This window comes from Pleurodeles waltl, chromosome 3_2 (genome assembly GCF_031143425.1).
Source record: "Pleurodeles waltl isolate 20211129_DDA chromosome 3_2, aPleWal1.hap1.20221129, whole genome shotgun sequence".
In the NCBI taxonomy this organism is placed as follows: Eukaryota; Metazoa; Chordata; class Amphibia; order Caudata; family Salamandridae; genus Pleurodeles; species Pleurodeles waltl.
In genome coordinates, this window is record NC_090441.1 from 157765765 (window position 1) to 157791787 (window position 26023).

Below are 26023 nucleotides of genomic sequence, written 5' to 3' on the forward strand. Positions count from 1 at the left end.
TATGGCACTCTCTATTCAAGTTTTGGATTGTCTTTTACGTGCTACATTTTAATCTTTATATGTTTAACAATTATGGCAAGTTTGAAAAATAATTGACTAAATGAGAAGCAAAGTAGTGAGCTGCTCTCCATACTTGACCAAGATGGCCGCCCCCTTTACCCGACGCTCCATTTGTGTCCTTCTTTCCTTTCCATACCTTGCCTGTCCCGTCCCACGCGCGCAAGAACTGGTTCCGCTGCCGGGACCAAGTTACACTTCTGACATCTGCCCGGGCGGGTTAGAGGGGGCGGGCCGGGTGCAGGAGCTGTCCGGGCGGGGATCCTTGATCGTGGACCATGGCGCGCGCAGCCAAGGTGAGGGGAGGGACGGTACGGGCAAGAAGGGAAGCACACCGTGCCCCGGGGGGAGGGGGGGGGGGGGCATCAGAGGCTCTGGGGTTAGAGGCCATGTGGTGGTATTGGTTAAACACTGTGGCATTGGGGGTGGGCAGTAAAGGGGCACAGTAAGCCATGGGAACCAACAAGGGTAATAAGTGACGGCGAGATAATCCAGGAAGCGTATTGTAGTGTCCACTGAAAGTAAATTAAATTTTACTTGGAGCACGCGTTTACGGTTTAGGGCTGCATTTGTAGCACAAATAACTGATTTTCGGATAACTATCGTTAATGTTACTGATTTGTAGAGAAGAATCAGCAAAACTTTGTAGTGCGCCTGTATCGACATGAGAAGGATTAAACGGTGAGTCAGCCCTGGAGGTTTAAACCTGCGATTAGATCTGCAGGTTTCTACAGACTGAGTACTAACCCTGCAGCCCTGTTACAAAGTCGCGCAGTGCCACATGCATCATTTGAGAACACGCACGAAGGGAAAAGTAATAGTGAAAAGGAGCATAATTATTCAAAAGTGCAAGTACTCAAACTATTGGGTGAAGCGTTCAGCCAGTCCTGCCTGTCACATATAACCTCAATCAATCAATCAATCAATGACACTTATAAAGCGCGCTACATACCCGTAGGGTCTCAAGGCGCTGGGGGGGGGGGGTGCCGCTACTGCTCGAATAGCCAGGTCTTCAGCTTCTTCCTGAAGGAGAGGTGGTCTTGGGTCAGGCGCAGGTCGGTCGGGAGGGAGTTCCAGTTCTTGGCGGCCAGGTAGGAGAAGGACCTTCCTCCTGTAGTCGCTCTTCGGATGCGGGGGACGGCGGCGAGGGCGTGGTTGGCTGATCGGAGGTGGCGCGTGGGAGCGTAGAAGTTGACTCGGCTGTTGAGGTAGCTCGGGCCTTGGTCGTGTAGGGCTTTGTGTGCGTGGGTGAGGAGGCGGAAGGTGATTCTCTTGTTGACGGGGAGCCAGTGCAGGTCTCTCAGATGTCCGGAGATGTGGCTGGATCGTGGGATGTCGAGGATGAGTCTGGCTGAGGCGTTCTGGATCCGCTGGAGTCTCTTCTGGAGCTTGGCGGTGGTACCGGCGTAGAGGGCGTTACCGTAGTCCAGTCGGCTGGTGACGAGGGCCTGGGTGACGGTCCTCCTGGTCTCGGTGGGGATCCACCAGAAGATCTTCCGAAGTGTGCGTAGGATGTTGAAGCACGCCGAGGAGACGTTGTTGACCTGCCTGGTCATGGAGAGGGAGGAGTCCAGGATGAAGCCCAGGTTGCGTGCATGGTCTGTCGGTTTGGGTGCGGTGCCCAGGGCGGGAGGCCACCAGGAGTCGTCCCAGGCGGAGGGTGAAGAGCCCAGGATGAGAACCTCCGTCTTGTCCGAGTTCAGTTTCAGGCGGCTGGTCGTCATCCACTCGGCTACCTCTTTCATCCCTTCGTGCAGGTTGGCTCTGGCGGCGGCGGGGTCGTTGGTCAGGGAGAGGATCAGCTGGGTGTCGTCGGCGTAGGAGATTATGCTGAGGTTGTGTTTGCGTACGATGGCCGCGAGGGGGCTCATGTAGACGTTGAAGAGGGTGGGGCTCAGAGATGATCCTTGTGGGACGCCGCAGATGACTTTGGAGGCCTCTGACTTGTACGGTGGTAGGCGGACTCTCTGTGTTCTTCCGTCGAGGAAGGAGATGATCCATTCCAGCGCCTTGTCCTTGATTCCGATGTTGCTGAGGCGCCGTACTAGGGTGCGGTGGCAGACCGTGTCGAATGCCGCGGAGAGGTCTAGGAGGATGAGGGCCGCTGTTTCTCCATTGTCCATCAGGGCTCGGATGTCATCGGTGGCGGCGATGAGGGCGGTCTCGGTGCTGTGGTTGGCTCGGAAGCCGGACTGTGAGGGGTCGAGGGATCCGTTCGTCTCGAGGAAGGCGGCCATCTGCTTGTTGACGGTCTTCTCGATGACTTTGGCTGGAAACGGGAGAAGCGAGATGGGGCGGTGATTCTTGAGGTCGGTGGGGTCCGCTGTTGGTTTCTTGAGTAGAGCGCTGAGTTCGGCGTGTTTCCAGCTCTCGGGGAAGATGGTGGTGTCGAAGGATGTGTTGATGATGTCTCGCAGGTGGGGTGCGATGACAGCGTCGGCCTTGTTGAAGACGTGGTGAGGGCAGGGGTCGGTCGGTGATCCGGAGTGGATGGAGTTCATCGTGCGGATGGTGTCTTCGGTGCTGATCGGGGTCCAGGCGTGGAGGGTGGTGGTGGGGGGTGGTTGTTCGGTCATGGTGTGCGTTGGTTGGTTGTTGAAGCTGTTGTGTATGTCCGCGATCTTGTTGTGGAAGTATGAAGCGAGGGAGTTGCAGAGGTCTTGTGATGGGGTGATTTCGTTGTTTCCTGCGCTGGGGTTGGAGAGCTCATTCACGATGTTGAAGAGTTCCTTGCTGTTGTGTGCGTTGTTGTCCAACCGGTCCTTGAATGCTGTTTTCTTGGCGGCGCGGATCAGCTGGTGGTGTTTCCGGGTGGCAAGTTTGTAGGAGGTCCTGTTGTCCGGTGTTGGTTCCCTTTTCCAGACTTTCTCGAGGGCTCGGAGGTTCTTCTTGGAGCACTTGAGTTCGTCGGTGAACCATGGGGCCTTCTTGCTGCCGGGTCTGCTAGGCGGGGTCCTCAGCGGGGCGAGCTCGTCCGCGCAGTTGCTGATCCACTTCGTGAGGTTGTCGGCGGCCTGGCTGGGGTTCGCTGAGCTGGCAGGAGGGTGCTGGCTCAGGGAGGTGGCGAGCTGGTCTGCTGTGATCTTGTTCCAGCTTCTGTGGGCGGCTTGTTGCTGGTGTTGGTGGGTCGTCGTTCTCTTGAAGGTGAAGTGGACACCTGAAGGTGAACCTCAATATACTGGAGAGCATTACCTCGGTTTGGCAACTGAATTGTAATGATGAAACTAGAAAAATATGGAAAATAACATTTTAAGTAAAAAAAATCGACCATCTCAGTAGAAAAAGTGGCATATGTAAAACTAAGAACAGGAATGTTGTTATATCACTTAATTGGAGAACGTTGATTTTACAGCCAACCTTAGGCACAGTGATCTTTGTAGCCACAATCATAGCACCTTACCTTTCAGAAAGCAAACCTCGACCCTGCTGTCAGTGAAGGAGGGTGACATAATTGTTGAGCCTCTTGCCCTAGACAGAGACCCTGCTCATAGTTCATCTGTGAACCTGCTAACCACTGTAGAACAAGCTGCAATAAACAGTGAGCTGAAGCCACATGATGGGGTGGGGGAGCAGAAGTAGGTCCACAGCCTTTGTGGATGGTTAAAAGGGCATAAGTGGCTTATCATGTCCCGAGTGGGTTACAGTGGGAGAGTCCATTACTGAAAAGGGCTTATAGGTACAGGATGCACCTAAACCGCTTTAAAACTAAAGGGCGTAAAACAAGTAAATGTGTAGGAAAATAAAGTGTTTTAGCGTTTTTACTGAAAAGAAAACATTTCCTTTGGAGGACTTTAAGTGGTTGAGGTCCTTTTTAACTGAAAATCGGAAACCATAAGTATACTCGAGATAATACGGTAGCCAATTAAGTCAGTATAGACATGGTGTATTTTTTATATAGCATTTACTATCTCTTAGGAATCTCTGGAGTTCTTTTTGCAGACAGGCAGCATGCTACTCTGTGGAGACCCAATATTAGAGATTTTACTTGTAAAGAAATATGTAGTCATGCTGTGATTTGATATTAGCAGTTGATTTCATGCAGGTTTCTCAAGTTTGAGCGGGTTCCATCGCTGTGTGTTAGATAATGCAGTAGGTTTAGGAGAGGGAAGTTATTACTTTGGGAAGATTATTAGAAGAAGGGGTTATTATTAGCTTTCGAGTTAGTGTCAGTAGAATGGGATAAGTATTATAAGATAAGTATTTCACGTGAGTGGTTTGTTTCTCGTGCACGGTATGGGTTTATGGTAGTTAATTATGATAATTTGCATCAGGCAAGCCTAATGATTATAGTGTTCTAATTTGATAATCTTTCCATAAAGAAAGTTGTGTTAGTATTTGTTTTTGGAGGGAAAGTTTTTTTGGGGGAGCTGATGCTCTTGATTGTAATCTGTTAGTGGTGGCTTAGTGGAGAAATCTGTAGACTCTACTAGGAACAACCCGTGTTCATAAGAGAGAACTCAATTTCTTAGCAATGATGTACCACTAATGATTAATAGACTGCAGTGCGGTCAAATAGGAAAGAGGCAGGTCCTCATTGAATTACAGGTGGTTTGAGATACTTCATGACTTTCTGGAAGTGAGTTTCATATTTTTGCAGCTTTGACAGAGAAAGAAGTGCCACTGTTTATTTCTTATATAAAGGACTGGGTAGCTGTGCTGCTAATAGTGATTTTATGAGCTTTCTGTGAAAGAAAGTCTTGATTTTATTAAAGACACGGAGGAGGATTTTATGCAATCTTCTCTTGCTTTTAACTCAATAGCAGCCAAGATACCACTACAACTCCCAGCATTCCTAGCTGGAAAACTATAAAACATGTCATAATGAAACAAACCAATCAGCACACAAAATGAGTATAAATGTCTTGACTTGAGAGCAGCAAGTCCTCTTTTCTTGCAAAAGCAATTAATAAACTCTGAATAAAGGAAAAATAAGCATAAAAATGGAAAAAGCAAATACAATCGTAAAAAAGCTCTCTAGACGATTGATAACTTTGAAAGTCTTTACGTCGAAGTCCGGAACCATGGAAATATCCTTGTGCCCATCCATGAATGACGGCTTGTGAGCAGTCGCAGCCAAACCCGGAAGAGGACTGAGGCGAGGATGGAGATCCTTCCTAAGACATCTGGTTAGGAGTAACGGTTGTACCTGATAAGACAAAGGGAGGGTTAATGAAAAGTGGAGGTATAATACTCGCCTCCGTGTCTTTAATAAAGTCAAGACTTTCTTTCACTGAAAGCTAAGATAATCTCCATTTTATTACAAGGCACGGAGGCTCCTACTATGCTAGTTCAAAGCATAGAAACTAACAAACTGGCTATGTGAGAGACTGGTTTGCAATAAAACATTCTAAAAGTTGCAACATTTGACCAATCAGCCGTTTTGAGAATGTCAGCTAAACTCAATCCTGCCCAAAAGGCCTTGGATGCTATAGCGCCTCTGGTAGAATGTGCCCCAAAACGGAAATGTCAATACCCACGAGATTCATGATCCTTTTCACCCAGCGGGCAAGAGTGGTAGAAGAAACAGAGTTTTGCAGGGTTTTGAAGGAGACTAGGAGTTGAGGTTCAGTTGACTTTCTCAAATCTTTTGTTCCAGAAATATATTCTCTTAAACAGCTTCCAACACACAGATTTGGATGATCCGGAAAATACAGATAAAATACAGACATCAAATTTGTTTTTGTTCTTCTTCGAACCTGAAAGAAGACACCTGCAGCAGTATACTATACTGAGGAGACGTCTAGAGCTCTAACATCTGAAATGCGTTTTAGAGATACTAGGCAGAGGAGCATAGTCCATTTTGCAGAAAGGAATTTCAGGGACAAGAGGGAATTAGGTTGTTCTTTAGAAAAAACTGTAAAATAGCATTAACATCCCACATAGAAGTATACTTAGGTAAAGGAGGTTTAGAAAATCTTACTCCCTTTAAAAGACAGCATATTAGTAGATGTTCTCCAGCCGGTTTATCATTAACTCGAGCATGTTCAGCAGAAATTGCTGACCTTTATGTATTAACAGTTCTATACACTCTACCCTGAGGGGCTAAGGGAGACAAAATATTGACTATCAAAATTATATCCGCTGAAAAGGGATCGGCACCCCTGTCAATACACCAACTATGCCACACTCCCCAGGCTGACTTGAAAGCCTTGGTCGTTCCAGGAGCCCAGGCTTGATATATGAAGCTTGCAGCTTCCTGCGAAATTCCTGGGGTTCTCCAGGAAGACCCGAAACCATCCATGCTACCAGCCAAAGCGATTGGTCAACTATTAGATTGTGGGTCGCTCCTAGAGGGTTCAGAAGAAGGGAAGGAAATTGTGGGAGAAGGACTGGAAAGTCTGTTGACGATTCCAGAGCTGACAGGAACCACGGTTGACCCTGCCAAAATGGGGTGATTAGCAAAATCTTCGTGGCTTGGTGTCTGATCTGCGCCAAAACTCTGGATATCATACTTAAAGGAGGAAAAGCATAATTTGTTTGATTGGACCAATCTTGTAGAAATGCGTTGGTAGCTAAGGCTTGAGGGTCCGGTCTCCAACTGTAAAAACAAGGGAGTTGGGTGTTCAAGCAGGAGGCAAAGAAAATGACAGAAAAGGGACCAGTCTATCATGTTCATGTTTCCCGGAAGGTATTCTGCTTGAAGGGAAATCTGATTCTGGAGGCAAAATTTCCAGAGACTCTTTGCTAATTCGGCTAAAGGTTTGGATCTTGTGCCTCCTAAATGATTTATATACGGAACCGCTGATAAGTTGTCCATTCGGAGGAGTATAGAACAACTTACCTTGTCTTTGGCAAATGTTTGGATCGCAAAGGAACCTGCAAGAATCTCTAAACAGTTTATATGCAATGATAACTCCTCTTTTGACAATACCCCTCCAGTCGAGAACTGACCACATCTTGCGCCCCAACCAGTCCGACTTGCATCGGATTGTAATACAAGATCTGGTGCTGTAGAGAAAATTGCTCTCCCGTTCCAGGCTTCCAGATGATCTAGCCAGCACTGGAGTTCGATGTGTGATTCTTGATCTAGGAAGACTAGGACTTCGGAACCGCGACCCTTGCAAAGATGGTGAATTTTTTGACGTTGAAGAGCTAGATAATGGAGCGGACCCGGAAAGATAGCCTGAATGGAAGAGGCTAGAAGACCTACTATGCGCGCTAAACACTTGAGCGTAAGCACAGACTTGTTCAAAACATAGAGAATCTCTTTCCTTATGGGTGAAATTTTCTGTGCCGGAAGCTGAAGAATGGATTTGTCTGAATCTATAAGGAATCCTAGAAATTCCATCTGACGAGAAGGGTTGAGATCCGACTTCTCTTTGTTTATGAGAAATCCCAGACTCTGCAAGAAGGATATAAAACTCGTCAGGACGGCCCTGTCCTGATGCAAAATAAGAAAATCGTCTAGTTAAACCAGAAGTCTGACTCCCTGAGCTCTCATATGTGTTACAACTGGCTTCAGAACCTTGGTAAAACACCATGGAGCTGAAGGAAGACCGAAGGGAAGGATTTTGAAATGGAAGAACTGGTCCTTCCATTGAAATTGAAGGAACTTTCTGAAAGACTGGTGGATTGTTATAGAAAGATACGCATCCTGGAGGTCTAAATGAACCATCCAATCTTTTGCCAACGACGAGTCCCTGAGACGTGGGATAGTTTCCATCTTGAAATGGTGATATACTACAAAATTGTTGAACAATTTCAAATTTGTTACCGGACAATATTTTTTGTTGTTTTTTTGGATTAGAAATAAAGTACTGACAAATCCTAAAGGATGAGGGAAGCATATTTCTATTGCCTGTTTGTGAATTAGGGACTTGATCTCTTGAAAGAGAAGCTTTGCCTGTTCTTTGGAAAACACCAGCGGTTTTGGAAAGCACTGTTGCACAGGAGCGGAGTAAAGCTCTATGCAATAACCTGAAACCATTTGCAGCACCCTCGGATCTGCAATTATCTTTGCCAATTTGATAGAAACAAACATGTCTGCCCCCCACTAACAACGGGCCAGAACACTGATCTCTTACCTGAATTTTGGAATCCTCTAGCTCTGTATCCACGTTGTCTGAACTACTAGTTCCTTCGTGGGTAGAATTGTGGCTTGAAATCCTGCTAGGATCCAAAGGAGCCTCTGGTCAGATTGACCGCACCTCTGTGGCCAACTCGGCCGGCAAAGCGGCTCCTACCTTTGCCGGCCCTGCCAAAAACACGAGAATGGAAACATTTTTGTATTGAAGATTGCGCCTTGTCAATGGACACAAAAGTGGCCACATATTTGCTGAGCTCCTTGATAAAGGAGTCTCCAAAAAGCAATCCATTAGCATCCTGACCAATCTCTAGGTTGCTTAATTTGGGATCAATTTTCAAAAGGAGGCTCTTCCGTCTCTCCTGCGCCATAGCCGCACTAGTATTACCTAAAAGACAAATAGCCCTCTGAGCCCAATTTGATAATATGACAGGGTTGACTTTGGTGCCCTCCATTCTGGCTTCTTCTGCTAAGTCTAAAATCCTTGTGAGAGGACCAGAAAGATCCAACAATCTGTCCTGGCAATTTGTCCAGGCTCTGTCCACCCCTTTTTTGGGGTCTGTGCCAAACTTGGTAAAGAACATTAACATATTCAGATCAATGACAGGAGTGGCTGAAATGTTATTAGCTAAGGAAGGACGGTCTAGGACATTCTGATTTTAGTCTATTATTTGACAATTTATCCAAAGGTTGACGTAATTTATTGGAGACATAAGTGGCAACATGATCACAAAGTATCCACTCAGTGGAATTTGGGTGACGGATAAGCACAGGATCAAACATCAGTTGACCTGAAAAGTCTAAAATAGATTCATTAGTATTAGAAACTTTCAAGGACTCTCCCAGTTCAGAAAAATAAGTTTTATGCCTCTTCTCCACAGGCCCTGACCAGATCATTATGCCTGGATCATCCTTCTCCTTGTCATCATCCATGTCTACCAATAGAGTAATATGTAGGGAAAAACTAAGGTTAGAGGATGTACCAGGCTCAGAGAAAGACAAATTTGAAGAAGAGTCAATATTTGTAGCCAAATTATCTGCCAATCTTTTCTTGGGCTTTTTAGAACCAGTACCAGTGGTATCTAATATTAGTAATTTTTTTTACAGAAGCCTCAAAAGATGTAGTAAAATCTGACATAGAGTTTGATATAGCTTTTTGGACAGAGTCCTTAATAAAGGAATCCAAATTGTCCTTATCAATTTGTGCCTCTTCTTCTTCAGAAAAATTCTCCATATTTATTAATTTATTCAAATTATCAAAATTCAACTTTTAAGGAAAAATGCGAGCACAAAAGAGTCAACCGGCTGAACTAAATAGAAAGAATAACCCACCGGACTAAGAAGGGTTAACTTTCTAAGACGCCCAAGGCGGAAGAATTTCTGTCACGAAAAAAGAAAAGTGGGTGTGAACTAGCACTCCGGAGCAGACGGAGAGACACCACCTAAGCCGGTGAAGAAAATACAAAATACCGGCTATTTTAAAGTTCCTGAACAAGGAAGGAGCCACAGCTGCCTTCACTTAACGCGACAGGCAAAAGCCGGGAAGAGCGCTACCGTTGGGGATAACGGCAGAGGAAGCGCGCGCAGCCAGACGACGACGCTTGTTATAGAACGTTGCGTTCTATAACGAGCAGAAGCAATTAAAGTGAACAGATAGAAACTACATTGATACAAAACATAACTGTAATAATAAATATAACTATAAAACATTAAATACTGCAAAACAGACGTAATATAAACAGTAGAAAAGTGGTACTTATCTTGACTGCGAGCAGCAAGAAAAGAGGACTTGTTGCTCTCAGTCAAGACGTTTATACTCATTTTGTGTGCTGATTGGTTCGTTTCATTATGACATGTTTTGTAGTTTTACGGCTAGGAATGCTGGGCGTTGTAGTGGTATCTTGGCTGCTATTGAATTAAAAGCAAGAGAAGATAGCATAATAGGAGCCTCCGTGCCTTGTAATAAAATCTGGAATGCATCTTACTTTTCCGGGAGTACCTCTTGATCTTGATTTGCAGGAAGACTTGACCCTTTCCATTTATAGCCTAGTAGATAGCACAAAGAATTTTGATAGTGGTTCGTCTTTTTGATACAGATCCAGTAGAGGGCCTTGAGAGCAGGAGAGATATTACCTCATATGTTTACATTTAGAAGTTATCTTACTTCTGTATTCATGATTGGTTGACACTCCTTGGTATAAACAATTTGCATAGTCCTTTTGTGATATGACAAGGCGGGTCATTGCTTGAAATTCATGTGGGAATCGTAGGTGTGCAAAGGTACGTGTTAGTGTTGTTATGTGAGTTCCGGCAGTGGTTTTATCTACAGGTTGAATAGAAGTGGTGAAATGATGGTGCATTGAGGAGCTCCTGCCTTAATGGTGTATAACGTGGATGTGAATGCCTGATGTTAGTAACTCGTCAGGGTGCAGGAGCATCTGAATGCTTCCAGTGACACACGACAAATAGTGCAGTGCAGCTTTATTGGCAGCACCTATAAGTAAATGTTAAGCATAACCTCAGTACATATATATTAGTATTGTTCTATCCACAGAGCACCGACCCAATTAGGTATACAGGTGCATGTCTTCAGATTCACATGGTTAACCGTGGTGTGCTTGGTTATCAACAGCATAAACACACAAGCAATACTCGAGCCCACCTTTACTGCACAATTCAGGTCAAATAAGTTATCCTGGTCCCTCCGCCTCCTGATTGGTTACGGTATTTCAGACTCTGCGCAATGGTATCAGGTTTTCTTTTTTGAGGATATAGATATGCAACACTGTTGTGTGTTTTTTTTTTTTTTTTTTTTTTTTTTAATATATTTTTTTAAATATATATAACCAATTTTATTTTATTTAAGCACGAGAACCGAAAGAAAATGCAAAACAAAGACATGACAGTGAGTACATGATAACACCATTGAATGAGGCAGGGCAATACTGTTCCCACGAATGACAACCCTCCCCTTCTCACCAAACAAGACATAATAATACTGTTCAAACATGCAGCCACTGGTGTGCCTGCCATTTCCCCCAGATTTTTTTCATATTTTTGGGGACTGCCCCACACCTCATAAATTGGCTTTTCTAGTTGAGAGTACCAGTTCACTCCGGCTCGCCATTTCAAAATTGACGGCACCACTGGGGTTCTACAGAGCTGTGCAGTGCCTCTTTTGTCCACCAGGCAGGCAAACCTTATGAATATTCGGTCAGCTCTCAGTCCTCCCCCCCCAGCTCCTCCAGATGGCCCAACAGCGGAACCCTCACACTCAACCCAATGGAACACCCAAGGACCTCCAAGATCTCCAGCTCCACCCCCACCCAGAAGGGACGCATCTCCTGACACTCCCATGCTACGTGCAGCAGATGCGAAGCCAGCTGACCACATCTCAGGCAATCACGGGGGTTGCAGGGCGTATGTGTCGCAGTCGCCACGGGGACAGGTATGTCATATGAAAGTAATTTATCTGGACCATTCTTAACCTGGCGGAAATGGCCAGTTCCCTGGGTGCTAGGTAGGCCTCTCTCCAATCATCCTTGTCCACCTCTCCCACCCAGGCCACCCACCTGCCCTGCAGCCTGGCAAAGCCATCGGGTGCCTTTGTAAGCAAGGAACGGTTGATATGGATAATGGCACCCTTCCCCAAGCTCCCCAACAACAGTTTCACCTCGAGCGGGGTATAATCAGTGAGAGAGAAATTGGATGACAGGTGAGCCCGCAGGGCGTTGGCGCATCTGGTGGAAGCAAAAAAAACTGGAAGTTGGATAGGGCATAATGCTCCCTCAGCTGCTGAAAGGCCATCAGATTGTCACCAGTGCAAACGTCTCCCAGGTAGGTAATTCCAATGGCGTCCCATTGCCTAAAGCCGTCCAATCGGGACACCTGCTGCCATTACGTTCCATGCCACAAGGGTGTCAGCTTGGTCCTAGCTTGTTACATGACAGTAATTGGATTTAGAAATTAACTCACTTTTCCTTTACATAACTCTGTGGTAGATTTGTGCTACTTTTCTCCAAACCTTGGAAGTAACTAGGTGAAGAAAAAATATAGTCACAGCAAAATTTCTCTTTCATTGTGTGATTTCTTGTCCATTAACCCTGATATTCTTGGGAATTTTTATTTAGAGTGCGGTGGTGCTGTGCATGGATGTTGGCCATGGCATGAGCAATGCTGTCCCTGGGGAAGAGTCTCCTTTTGAGCAGGCTAAGAAGGTGATGGTGAGCTTCGTTCAGAGACAGGTATGTCCACTCTTCGGTTTGATGACATTTAGGTAATATTTGAGCGTTTAGCGACAATCATGTTAAATTAAAACAGATGTATGTTCAGATTTACTACATGGGAAAAGTATATAGTGTGTTATTATGTTGTCTGAGTGTACGGCTTTGAGGTCCTTCTTTCGCAATATGTGATTTATTAATTTTCTTGGTGCTCGAAGCATCATCCTAGGTCCACGTGCTGTTGAAAAAAAAATAGTTTTAGAAATCTAAAATGTGTCTTTCCATCACGGAGTTTCAGAAAAGCAAAGTGCTTGTCTTTAATTTTGCTGAAGTGACACCACAAGAGCATATGATCTGCTTTTTGCAGCAGACGAAGATGGAGTACAGCTAACTAGAGGGCTGACAAACATCCAGTCTCCTTCGACCCGATATTTCAGCTGCCCCCTTTAGAACTCCACTTATGGTCCTCTGTTAAACTAAATGCTTTAGAAGGAAGCCTACAAAATTGTGCAAGATAGGGAAAGCAGTTAAGTCGTTGCTGAATCAGCTGTGATTAATTGTTGCTATGTAGAGGAAATGGAACCACATCTTGGGTGAAACAGAGTGCCACTAAATACACAATGTAGAAAATAACTTTAAGGGAATTGAGTCTAGAAAACAATTAACATTCCCTTGTAAGAATATGAGTAAAACTTAAAACTGGATGGGATTGTGGTAGATCAGAGATGTGAGATTGTGTTGGTAAGTTGTTTGAGACCATGAAATTGAGAAGTTCTTCAGGCCTTCATTGGGCAGTTGATCTGAGGTGGGTTTCTGAGTTCCTTAGGTAAAAAGGCTGTTTTTACTCTTGTTTTTCTTGCTTGATGTATGTCCAAGGTGAGGCTTGATGTTGCTCTGCCTGGAACCCCCAACTGTTACTAGATTATCCTTCGAACAAGATGGACTGTATAGCAGATACAGCAACCCTAGAAGTAATAGTTGTTGCTACAGTAAGCCAGTGAAAGTTGCAGTCAAAGGAGTGATGTTGCATCACTTGTTTCTTTTTAATCTTGACTCCAAGAACTAGTCATGTAGCAGATCGAATGATCACTTTGATGGTGTGATGTTTGAAGACTATTAATTGTATTTATCACGATCAGCGGGCAAAAGGTCCAAAGGTTGTACCACTGGCCTTTAATGCACCTGCTGGTGTGGTGCAGGTTGATACTCCTGATTCACTGGAGTTACAAAATGTAGTTTTTGAGTCCTGGCTTTGGGAGGGAGGCGAATAGACCTCTACCGTTAGGGCCAAATAGACTGTGTTTGGTGGTGGGGGAATTCTTTGTTTCATTTGGACCAAAAGCGAGATTCTCTTTTTCACCAAGCTGACGTTTATTGTCACCTGGAGCAAAACTCAGTTAGCTGACATCCACAGATTGGGTAACTGGAAAGACCTCGTGTTTGCACCTCCAACAAGACTAAGCCCTTCTCTTAGAAGTTGCACTTCTTTCTACCTCCACATGCCCTGGGTGCGGTCTGAGGTGGGAAGATGGCACCTGCAGACAATGTTCAGGGGTACAGCTGTTCCTCACACCCTGCTGGACTTGGAATAAATTTAGTGGGGAGGACATGGGAGGTGGTAAGTTATTATTCAGTAATGCGACCATACATTGGTCTCTAGGCTGCTTTTTTGCATGGGAACATTGACACTTCTGTCATAGCCCAACCTCAGAAAGGGAGTCGTCCTTGCATGAGTGGTCAGTGGTGTCGGGTACAGGTGGCAACTGCTAGCTCTGGTTTGCCGTTAAGTCCTGCTACTGTCCTTGCTGTGTGTTGTCTGCGGGGTCATAAAGGCATCAGCAAGTACAGAAAGAAAATAGTTCCACTCATTTCCTTCCGTAGTGAGAGGGGTCTAAGGACGGAACAAGGTATCAACCCCTTTGATGTTATTGGCTGTCGTAGAATGCATGATCTCATTTCTTATACCCGCTATCCATTGGATTTTGTGAATGGACATTGATGTGTGTAGGCATCATTTACACTCTTTTGGACACAACACAGCACATGACATTTCACATGCTTGCGTGGAATTTACTTTTACTTTTAAAAATCTGTTGATGTAAGCAAAGAGAATATTTTGAGCCTTGATTATTTTCTGGAACGGTAGCATAACATGAATGAGTTTAAAAAAAAAAAAACATTCTCAAATTGAAATCTCATATGATTTAGGATGAATGATAACATCCTGTGGTTCATTGAAACCTCTGCATGTGTACTTATCAACCACATTTTCATGATGGACAATAAAAAATAACTGTCAAGTTTTTACTGTGTGTGTGCTTACCATTTACTGACTACACTAGCGTGCATGCTAATCAACTATGAAACGGTGCAGAGATATATGTCTAAGGAAAGTTTAGGCTGCAATCCATGCATAGAGCACCCAAGGCTAGGAAAGTCAACAAATTAACATGACCCACAAGTTAAGCAATCTACTGGCCGAGTTCTCCCACCCTGATTTTACTGGAGGAAGATTTTTCTAAGTTGATATTTATGTTAATTTGTCGAATTTGCTTGATATTTAGTTTCCAGCATGCAACGCAGAAGGCTAGGGCATACTCGGTCACATTTAGGATGCCTGACAAATTGAACGACTCTTCACTAGCCACTTGTCTCTCTCATCAGTCAGTCTATCATGTGAACACATTTTTCTCCAGCTCTGTGGGCCCTTCAGGTACTTCATGGGAGGCAAATCAAAGATATTCTTCACCTCTTCTTGTAATGTGATGCTGATTTAAGTACTGAGATCTTGAGTACCTACAGAGCCTGGTTGGCTTCAGCTTCTGTGTCAGAACCATAACTGATAGAGGGTTGGTTAACAGAACAAGCAACCAAGGCAAAATCTTAAGTGACTTCACTTAAAGGTTTCGGTCTTTTATGTCTCTAAAAATGTTTTTATGGTGCTGTGATAAGCCTCAGTGTAGGTATTTTTAATCTTTTTGTTGAGTGAATGATCAGGTGGTTCATCCTCGAGCTATAAAATGATATGGTGGATAAATCCACTTGACTGAAGAGTGTATGGTGTCTGATAAAAAGACATCCGCACATGAAGTCTCCACTCTGTTAGGACAGTTGCGATTTGATGTCTGAAGAGTATGGATGTGACCTCCCTCCCATGCCCAATGCCTAGGAGTCTTGGTGCTTGAGGTTGCTGCTACATTGTCTGCCGGAAAGACATCTACAATCCCTCTCTGTTCCAAAGGGTTTAGTTTTGTGTTTTGTTTCTTATCAGGTGTTTGCTGAGAGCAAGGAGGAGATTGCTGTTGTCCTGTTTGGCACGGATGGCACAAATAATAACCTTGCTCGTGGAGATCAATACCAGAACATAACCGTGCACCGGCACCTCATCCTGCCAGATTTCGATCTGCTAGAAGAAATTCAAAATGAAATTCAACCTGGATCTGAACAAGCCGACTGTATCTTTTATTGGCTGTTGGAGTGAAAGCCTGCTTGCTGTGGTCATTAAATGTATGTGTGTAAGTATGCAGTATTTGTATGGCGCAAACCTAGCTGGAGGGCAGTGAAGTGCTATACAGGTTGACATGTGAAGATGTAGTCAGTATGTGATTGGAGGGGTAGCAGACTTCGAAGCACAAAAGTGGACTGGTCCTACATCATGATGTAGTTCTCTTTAAAGAGTTAACTTTTCAGCTCTTTCCTACATCACTGGAGCAGGGCTGGGCTAATCCTGGTGCACATGGGATGTTATTCTATACCCTGGAGGCATAGATGAAGAGGGCCTGTTGCCTGTTTTTTTTGTTTTTATTAACACTGTTTGACTTTAGTCTGATGGCTTCCTGGCTGTGTATGTGACGAGAGCTGCTGGAGGTTGAGAGCTTGTCAGCCAGCAGTGCAAGGGTGCAAGTTGTGACGGCTTTGTAAATAATGCAGCTGGTTATGAAGATTATGCAGTCGGCCAGCGTGGTGGTGATGTCACATTTTTTGTAGTAACGCTTTAGTGCCAGCAGAGCAATTCAATGAAAACGTTTCCAAAAACTTACATTTTCCCCAAACCCTTGTTTATGTAGTCAGTGCTCTGAATCTGTCGCCTGATGAGATGCCACGCGTCTCTGTGGTACCTCCCTAGCTTCACGGTTCTACATCACGGCAACTTCTGCTCACTTGGCTTACAAATAAATTTTTAACTAAAAGCCACATTTTGAGGAAGACAAAAATACAATCTCTTTGGTTCACTAGCTCAAATCAAACGTCCTCTCGAGTTTAGTCAGAAATACTGATAGTGTCTTTACTGGGTCTGTAGACTGTGAGGCCAATGTTACATGGTTGCTGTAGTATGTTGTTCAGTCAGACTTTATTTTAATATGCACAGTCTAGAGTTTATACTTGTGTTATGTGCATACAGTTTTACTAATGGTTTATGCTGCTCCCATGCATACGTTATACAATTTGTTTTGGTCTTTACTGTCACTGTGTACTGTTGATAATTGATGCTTTTGCTACTTGGTTACTGTTTTGTTTTTGCTTTGCATGTTAGTGCCTTTAATCTCTTTTGATATATTTAACTATTTTACTTTATTTAACTTTAGTACTGTTTCTTCGTTCCTTTCCTTGATTCCTTTCCTCCTCTCTTTAGTTTCATTTTACTCTTTTTGTTCGCCTCTTTTTCCTTTCACAACATGAGTCCATTGCTCCTTGTTAGCACCTTAGTTAATTAGATTCTTGACAGACATAATGCTTTCCTATTACTGGCGGTGCTGTGCTGGTAGGTAATAGTAAAAGCAATGCCTGCCTCTAGGAGGACTCCATGCCATCTTCTAAGGGGCCAGAGGGGTGGGCTTTTGTTGATTTGACATGGCACCTGTGTGGTAAGCTGGCAGATGCATGGTGCAAAAAGGCCTTCTATAGCAGCCAGGAGAGTTCAGTTTGACCTTTTTTTTAATGTTTCGTCAAAGATGTTACCAGTGGTTAGAAGTGATGAGCTCGTTGGTGTGTCGTGGAAAACCTACTTGGATCATCTTGGAGCCTTGAGTGTTTTTGCAACAGTAGGAGTAGAGCTGTGACTCACAGGGCTCTCCTCGAGCTTCCCACCAGCCAGTTGATCCTCCCAGGCAGGGAATGGACTTTGGCTGGACTGAGGTGCCATCTGTCTGATATGTTGTAGTGGCTGGCAGGGTTTCTGGAAATCCACTGACTACCTGTGACCAAAGTAGTAAGTATCTGTGCCTAAAGGAGAGAGCCACAGACCGTGGGTGTTTCCTTGATCAATCTGCCAGCCACCACGGTTTCTGCCTGTGAGCCCAGCGGGAAAGTGGCAGTAGCCTTGTGGCCTGCTTGTAATCGAGCCAGAGGCAATGGCATCCTGAGGGTGCCGGGCAGGAGGACCCCCTACACTGCCCATGCCAAGTGCATGGGCAGTGCAGGGGCCCCCTTTTGGTCCCCTGCACCTGTTCTCCGCTGGCCTTTTCATGGTGGTGATACTGCCATGAAGAGGCTGACAGAGAGCCAGGTCGTAATCCCCAGAGCGGGACTATATGCAGCTGATTCTGACCTCCGCCACTGTCAGCCCGTCAGGATCACTGATCCCGGTGGAGATGGCAGTGCCCTGGCGGTCTGACCGCCATGGTCTTAATGTGGCGGTCAGACTGCCACAGCAGTGGTCCTGACTGCCACCTCAAGGCTGGCGGTCACAAGATGTAATCAGGCCCTTAATGGCAGAAAAATTTAAATAAAGCAATACATTTTATGACAGAGCCTTCTAATTGCAGATCTGCACATTTAGAATATTCCCAGGTGCCATACTGAACCAGTTTTTTTTTTTTTTTTTTAAACCAGTAGTCACAGAAAGGAGCCACATATAAGCTCCCAACATGTTTGTCTTCTGTCATCTTTGAAATTTATAAGACAGTGTACTAAGGAAGGAAATGTTTAAGTACAAAACAGGATTCAAGCAGTGCCACAACTGCGGGAAGCAGATTTTGGCCGTGGATATCCACAACGTGTGCCTCTGATGTTTGGGATCCGGTCGTAACTCATTTATTAGAAATGCACACCCAGATGCTCCAGAAAGTGATCAGTGAGTGAGAAGCAAAGTTATCCACTGCAGAAAATACAACAAGAGCACTTTCTAAGCAGCAGTCCCATTCCTGCTCCAAGTTTCGTAGTAGCTTTCCGCCAAATCCCAGTCCTGCCTGAGGCCCTTTGATAAGTAAAAACCTAAGGCACAATTGCAAGAACACCTCGCCTTCACCACTCCAAGTCAGATGCCAAACCATGCAGTTGGCATTTTAAGGACACTTTCTCAGATGCCGAGCCCATACAGATGCTGTTCCTGGCACATTCTGAGTTCCCTGGTCTGTTGTTTACCCCACAGCAGTTAAAGGCCTTTAAGGAGGCCATCCTGTAAATTTTAAGATGTTGTTTATTCTTTCTGCAGTGCCGTTGAGACCCACAGAGCCGCAAGACCACTAGTTACACTTCTGGTGGGCCTTCCCTGACACTGCAGGGCCAATGCCCAGGTCTATGCTGAAATTATCCATACTTCCACTCCGGTATTCAGGCCCACACTGGTCCTCCATCAGTGCTCAACCCGGTTCTTAATCCGATGCCAGTGTCTGACCTGAGCCAATGTCTGCGTGCACCAGGACTATGCTGCCAAAGCACTGACAACCATAACTGAACTTGGCTCCTAGGCACTACTATCGGAGGTTGGAGGCCCTGTTCAGCTCTGATTCCGACGCCATCCGAGGCTTACAGCATGTTCTCCGTGACTTCACTGATGAAGAAGTGGACAGATTGTCCATTGTCATTATACTGATAAAGGCCTTCATTTCAACCTACCCAATGGATTAGATACCTCTCAAGAAAGTTAGAGGGAACCCCTTACATGGTACTGCAGTGGGAAAAAGTGCTTATTTTGAAGTTATGGTCACACTGCAGCGAAAGTCCTTGATATTCATCTGCCCACTATGCTAACATAATCCCGTCCAGTCTTCCAATTAGGGCCGGCCTCTACAGAAGCTCTGTTTCCCTTCAGTGAGGGACTTCGGATGCTCTCATAACCAATTGGACAAAAAACATACTTGACTGCTGTAGCCAGTGTGCTTGTGGCAATGGAGGCACAGACTGGCTTTTGTTGACTGCCATTTTTCACTCAGCTCCAGAAAGCCTTGTGGTGCAAGATTCGACCAGCAGTGTGTTGTTGAATTCACAAAGCTTTTTTTCCTCGACGATCCTGGCCTTTGTCCCTCTGAATGCAGCTTTTTTTAGATTGTGTGGTTTGTACCTTGGGCACCAGCATTGTGCTTAGGCAACGCACTTAGATGTGCTCAGCAGGATTTTTGGGGCATGTCCTGGCATCCCTGATGGACAAGCCCTTCGATGGTGCCAGACTTTTTTGGGAAAAGGCGTTGGAAAGATTTAAAGGCAGTAGGGTGATGGCCCATTCCGTAGGGTTGCTCTTGCTGGCCCACCAATTTCATGTACAGCTCAGGAAATTCAGGGGCTACTTGTGACCCCTCGTATAGAGTCAGTGCAGTAAACGACCCAGGCCTTTTGCGGCTCTAAGGAACATGGTGGCTGCTGAAGCTACTTAGATCAGCAGGGTCAGCAGTCTTATACCTCCGTGTCTCCTGCCACATTGGCCACCAGCCCCTCTGAATCTCCGTTAGAGAGCCACAGGCAGCCGGTAGGTGGTAGGATCTGATTTTCCCCAAGACATTCAGGATATGAACCTAATGTTTGGGGCTCAGTCCTTGGTCTTGGTGAGGATAGTTCTGACGCTTCTTGTGCTACTGGCTTCGGGCATCCGCTGTGACCCATCAGCCACACGACATAAGTGGCCTTAAAGTGTGTGGTTTCAGTGACTCAGCATCAGGGCAGTCTACCCAGCACCTTCTTTATCTGAGAGGAGACACCCTGACCCCGTTGGTGGTGGCAAGAGGATACTAACTAACCTGTGACTTGCTGCTTTCCCTGCCTAGCCCAGAGCCCACAGTGGTCTCTCTGGGTTAAGAAGGCCACCAGGGAGAAGTAGAAAGCGGAGGTATGTGGTCTACAGTTGAGCATTGGCTCCACCTTAGCCTATTGGAGCTTCAGGCTCAGAAAGCCTTCCTGCCAACCATCAAAGAGAGGCTTGTGCAGGTTCTCACCCACAAAGCAACATGCGGTACTGTCACAAGTAGGGTGGAGTGGGCTCCTGGATCCGGTGCCAGTAGGTTCTGCCTCTTTTGAGCTGGGTCAATCTAAAGGGAATTTTCATGGTGCCCACTCACCTGGCTGGGTCTCACAATATCAGAACAGGCCAGTTGAGCAGATCTCAAAAAGCATCTTCACCTTGGGATGGCTCAAGACAACTCCATAAGTAGAGAGATTTCCTGTTAGTGCTGTAAATGGAAAATAAATATATTCCATGGGGTTTCACGATCACTAAAGGCAAGGTTTTCACTTTTTGAGAGTAGGGTGTTTTGTTATCTGGAAGCTGATTAGCTGTGAAGGAAAATTCACTTCCACAGTCATTCGTGCTATCATCATATTAGTGCTAGCACATCTCAAAAATGCCTACTATACTTTTCAGTACAATGCCCCCACTTCTCAGTGGAGTTTATATTTTTATAGGCCAATATATACATGCAAATGTTTCTCAGCACTGCTGTCATCATTATTTTTTAGAGAATGACAACACCACTCTGCACGGATTTAATACTTCTATTGGAAGACATTAGCAGTTCTCATGAAAGAGTTTGTTCATTCATTCATTGGACCGTGCAAATATGTTTTGCTGTCATTCTCAGCAGGAAAACCTTCTCAGTAGGGCATCCATACACCTAGACATCTGTACCAGCAGGCCTCTCCTAACTAATGCGACTCCACCTTTCCTCAGCAAAACCGCCATACCTAGGACGGCAGTAGCACTGCTTTTTGTCAGGGCAGCCGCGCTTCTAATGAAGAGTCAAAAAGGCTTCCAAGGCTCCCCATGTATTTATTTGGTAAGACCAACACTTCTGAGCAAGGCTGCGGTATACTTTAATTTACAGTGCAATAAAGGTACTATTGTTTTTATAGATGGTGCCAACACTTCTCACCGTGGCCGCAATATCTTGATAGAAAACATCTGAGCAGTACTGTAAAACGTTTAATGAACCATACTATCGGTTCTCCACAGAGCTACCATCCACTTACTGAACTTTGCCAATATCCTCCAGTTAGGCTTCAGGGCTTTTACAGGTACAGCAGTTCTAACAAGGATTTCTATAGCATTTATGGAGAGTGCAAAAATTAACTTTGCCAACAGTGCCAGTGTGATTATTATGCTGTAATTTGGCACCTCAAAACAAGTCTAAGAAGGACTGCCAAAACTTTATGAAACAGTACCAACCTGAATGTTTGACATTGTTCAGCGTTCCGTCCATCATCTGTTCTTTTTACATTTGTTGCCGTAAGTGCCCAGGGTGTGCCCAGGCTCACTGTGTCACTGGATTCAAGCTAGCCTGGCTGATGAGGAGTGATACCCCGAAACCAGCCCCACAATGCTTGTTTCGGGTCCAGGGAGGACCTGGCTGGGCAGTTCGGGCTGGACTGTTCCCATGAGGAGCAGGGTCAAGACTGATTTGTATATGGCTAGGTCCTAACTAGGGTGGGCAAAAAATGATGGATTTATCCCCAGATCTCCGACTGGGGGTAAATGTTTGACGTTGTTCTGCATTCTGTCCATCATCTGCTCTTTTTGCAGTACCAACATCTCGCGGTTATGCATTTCATGGCTCAGGTCTTAACGTTTCAGCATAGCTGACATATATTTATTAGACAGCACCAACAGTTCTCAGCAAGGCTTCTGGCACTGTTATATATAGGGACAAAAACTAATCACCAGGACTGCTTTGCTTTTTGCAGAACAGTGGCAAAATTTGTAATATCTTCTAAGTGGGCAGTTATACTTTATATAGGCGGTACTAATATTTCTCAGCAAGGCTTCATATAAATGTACTATGTAAATAAGACAATTGTTAGTATTATTAAATAATGTTTAAAGGTAAAATGCTGCTAATGTATTCATTCCTCCCGGTCTTGTAGTTTATAATAGCAGGAAAAAGAACAGAGAGCCCAGTGTTCGGTTTAGTTTTTTCTATTACAATTGGTTACAATCTAAACAGCATATTTTGTGCAGAGAGCATACTCAGTGCTACTAAGAAATGGTCTCTTGGCCTGCTAAGGATAGTTACTACGAGAGATAGTGAGCAGTCTTATGGATGTGGCCAATAGGGTTACTGGGTGACTAAGAGTGAGAAAGCGATGATGCTTTATTCTTTGTAGAGCTGAAGAATCCATGATGTGATTTCATCTCCACCGGTCTACGGTGCAGGACATGCATGGGTTGTTGTAACCAGAAGCCCCCTAGGCTGCTGTGCTCCTGGGTTGAGAGGTTTTCTAATGTGATGCACTCTGCTGGTTCATGTTTGGGTAGATGCTAAAATACAGTGTAAGGTGAACATGTAGGGTCTTACTCACAAAGCGGGTGTAAGTTATGAAATGTGTAGGGTGGGCCAGTGCATGGTTATCATTTACATTTGTTGGGTTAATCCTCGATGCATTCAAACCTAGGCTTGTTTAATGTATGCACATACTAAATATCAGATTTGGGTCATGAAATTCATGAAAACAACCTTCCCCTTGTTTTCCCAAACCTACTTGTGTCTATCCTGTGTATTGCATAGGCTACCCTTTATTGTTGTTAGTAAATGAGGAAAGCACTCTGTTTAATTATTTATTTCTCACCCATTTTCCTTGCCTGCTCATCTTTTCAAAAGTAGAGAAATTGCAATCAGTGTCCAAAGTTTCAGCTTTGATCCTCCAAGCTGGATGAAGTTGACAACTTTTGCACAGTCTGCAGAGTTTTCTGAGATTGTCACCTTAAGTTATGAGTGAGATGTTTGGTGCAAAATGAAACTGTTTGGTGGGAAAATGTTATCAAAATAACGTCTGTTAGAGAATTCCTAAGTTAAAATTAGATTGTGTTGAGTTTTCTCTACAGACCTGATTTTGGTGGACGCTTCCTTGATTTATGTTATTGTTTTTCTTATCTTGTGGACTTTGTGAAGTTCTCAAAGATTGAGACGAATAAAAGGAACCTAAGAACATCAGTGAGGAAAATGTTTAAACTCCCTGTGTCTTTAATAATTGCGCCCCCCCTCCTCCCATCCGGTCGCCCACCCTCCAATTGTTGCAGCCTTTACACTTCTGTCTAACTAAGATGTTCTGAAAAGTGTTGGTAATTCCCTTTTGCAAATGTCTCCATCATCACTAGGTTCAGACTGTGTGTGAATGTTGATATGGAGTGTAACATAAGCTGGAGTATATTGATACTTTCAGGGCTTGATGGGCTGAGGGATGCATATTCCATTCAGCCCTGAAAGAGAGCCACACAGTGTTGGTACAGTGAGACACTTGCTGCTGATGTCTTCCATACTGTGCCACAGTGAAAATTATTGGAATATTTCACAAATTGCAGTGTAAACCCTTCAACATTTTGACAATATATCAGAAACATTTGGCTGTAAAGTGCATTGTTTGATCATTTTTAAAAACATTTCTAAATTCTCTAAAAGAGGGTCGGACACACTCTCCATGCATGAAGGATTGGTGCAGTATCGCGTTAGTATTACAATATTTTCCAGTGCTACTTTTCGCTCCACATCCTACATTAAACTGAGGCATGTTTTACCCCTATGCAGCATTTTCATTGTACCATGCTTTGACGTCCATCTCATCATTTCCATTTAATATCTGTGATTATGCTAATAAGATGGTCTTAATTAAAGAGAAGTTTCCTCACCTTGGAGTGTTTAACAATGCAGAGCATGTTTTTCACCTTCACTCGCACGCTATCCTTATTTTGACATAAACGAAGCTTGGACATGACCAGAGATGTTAAATTAAAAAGTCACCCTGCCAGTCTTCCTGTCATGAGCGAATTGTAAAGAGGCTCAGCAAAAATGGTGGCTGGCCCTGTCCTTTCAGGTTCCCCAGACACATAGCTAATGCCATGAGCGATTGGCTTTGGATCTTGGATTGGACCTGTGGTGGGAGCAGGCTGTGTCCCAAAGATGCAGGAGTAGAGACTGCGGAGGTTGTGGTGGGCATCGGCAGAGGCTGGGCTTTTGCCACCACTAGCTCTGTCAGGTCTTCCTTGAATATCTGACACCTTAGGCTGCTCTACTGAGGGAGGATGATAGTGAGATGAGGCGATTGGGTCCTGCACTGTGGCCTGCTACATTGGTCTGGATGAAAGGCAGTGTGGTATGGTGCGACATTTTGAAAGTCAGGCGTTTAGTGTTAAGAAGTCCTCGCTCCCTCTGCCTGGGGGTCTTTTGCTGCTAGGTATGCTTCCTGAGTTGTTCAGTTATGCTGAGAGTTGCAACATTTGAAAGCACGGTGCAGAACAGCTCACATTCTGGTAATTGTTTTTGACCACTTTCCTTATCTTAGTTTAGACTGCCCGGGATGCGTTTAAACCCTGGACGGAGAGCGCACTAAGCAAAGGTGGCTTCTTTGCAGGTTGTCTCCTGCTCCCCCTTCCCAAAATCTCATTCCAGGGTTTCTGTCTTAAATCCTCCTTAATTATACCTTGCCACGAAAATGTTGGATGGTGCTGCGTTCTTAAAATAGGATACAGTTGTGTCTTTGTACTGTGAAAGCAAAATATTGTATATTTCAGCAGAAAGTCCTTAACTCTTCTAGTCTTGGATGCCCTGGTGGTCTGCATGGACCTTCTGCAAAATGAAACCCTGTAAGTATTGCTCTTTCTGTGCACGCTTGAGTTCTGATGTATTCCCTTGCCTTTCACCCTCTTGTTACATTTAGAAGGTGTTTCCTCCAAAGTCACTACATGATTTCTACAGATATGAAGCCAGCACACAGTGACTGTGCAGCAAGAAATGAACGTGGTGGAAAGTAAATGCTTCTTAAAGCGGGATTCAAAAGAACATCGGCTGGGGGTGAAGTGGTAACGAGGGGAAAGAGAGTCCCATATCTTTGATGTCAGAGCAAAGGAGTAAAAACAAGTACAAGTGTGAAATGAATGAGAAGTTGAAAATGGATCCCAACGTTTATTTTAAACAAAATTGTTTTTTTTAAATATATTTATAATAATGGGTTATTTACAAATGTTTCATTGGAACAGCAATAATATACCATCAATATGTTAGCTATTTTACAATCGGTTAATTTTCAACCCGTTCTTTGTCGGAATTACACTGGTCCCTTGGTCTCATGGTTCTTTAAATCTACACTGTGACAGTTGTAGGACATAAATCAACAAAAACTGCATTAACCTCACTTGGTATTGTCTCTCAGTTCTGTTTGTGTGCTTGCATTCTTGGTGCTGATTGCCCCTCCTGCTCTGAGCAGGGGCCAGAGACTGCCTGCCTATCTGTGGGTGTACTCCTGATAGCTCTTGTTAGATCATACTCGGGTTGCATTTTTACTTCCTCTGCGCCTAATGGTGTAGTTTAATTATCTTTCCACCATCATTGTGCCATATGCCTGTTCTTGTATTTTCTAAGTCCCCTTTTTGTCTCCATGTGTAGCAGAGTGCTTTTGCATTCTTCTCATTCCAGTGTTTACCACTGCCATTTCATTCTGTGGAGTTCATCGTTTGCATTCCGTTGTATTGCTAACTGGCTTTTAGCCAATCCTAAGGTGAGGTCTATTAATCTGTCGATGGCCT

At 44.6% G+C, this 26023-nt stretch overlaps 1 protein-coding gene across 1 annotated transcript in view; it reads left to right on the top strand.

Moving 5' to 3' along the window:
- The first annotated feature begins 208 nt into the window (after window positions 1-208).
- Window positions 209-26023, top strand: part of XRCC5 (X-ray repair cross complementing 5) — a 490394-nt gene continuing 464579 nt past the window's right edge. The window contains exons 1-4 of the mRNA XM_069227051.1: window positions 209-353; window positions 12211-12324; window positions 15575-15758; window positions 25036-25084. Coding sequence (XP_069083152.1) covers window positions 336-353; window positions 12211-12324; window positions 15575-15758; window positions 25036-25084 — 365 coding nt within the window. The 5' untranslated portion in view covers window positions 209-335. The remainder of the gene's footprint in view (window positions 354-12210; window positions 12325-15574; window positions 15759-25035; window positions 25085-26023) is intronic.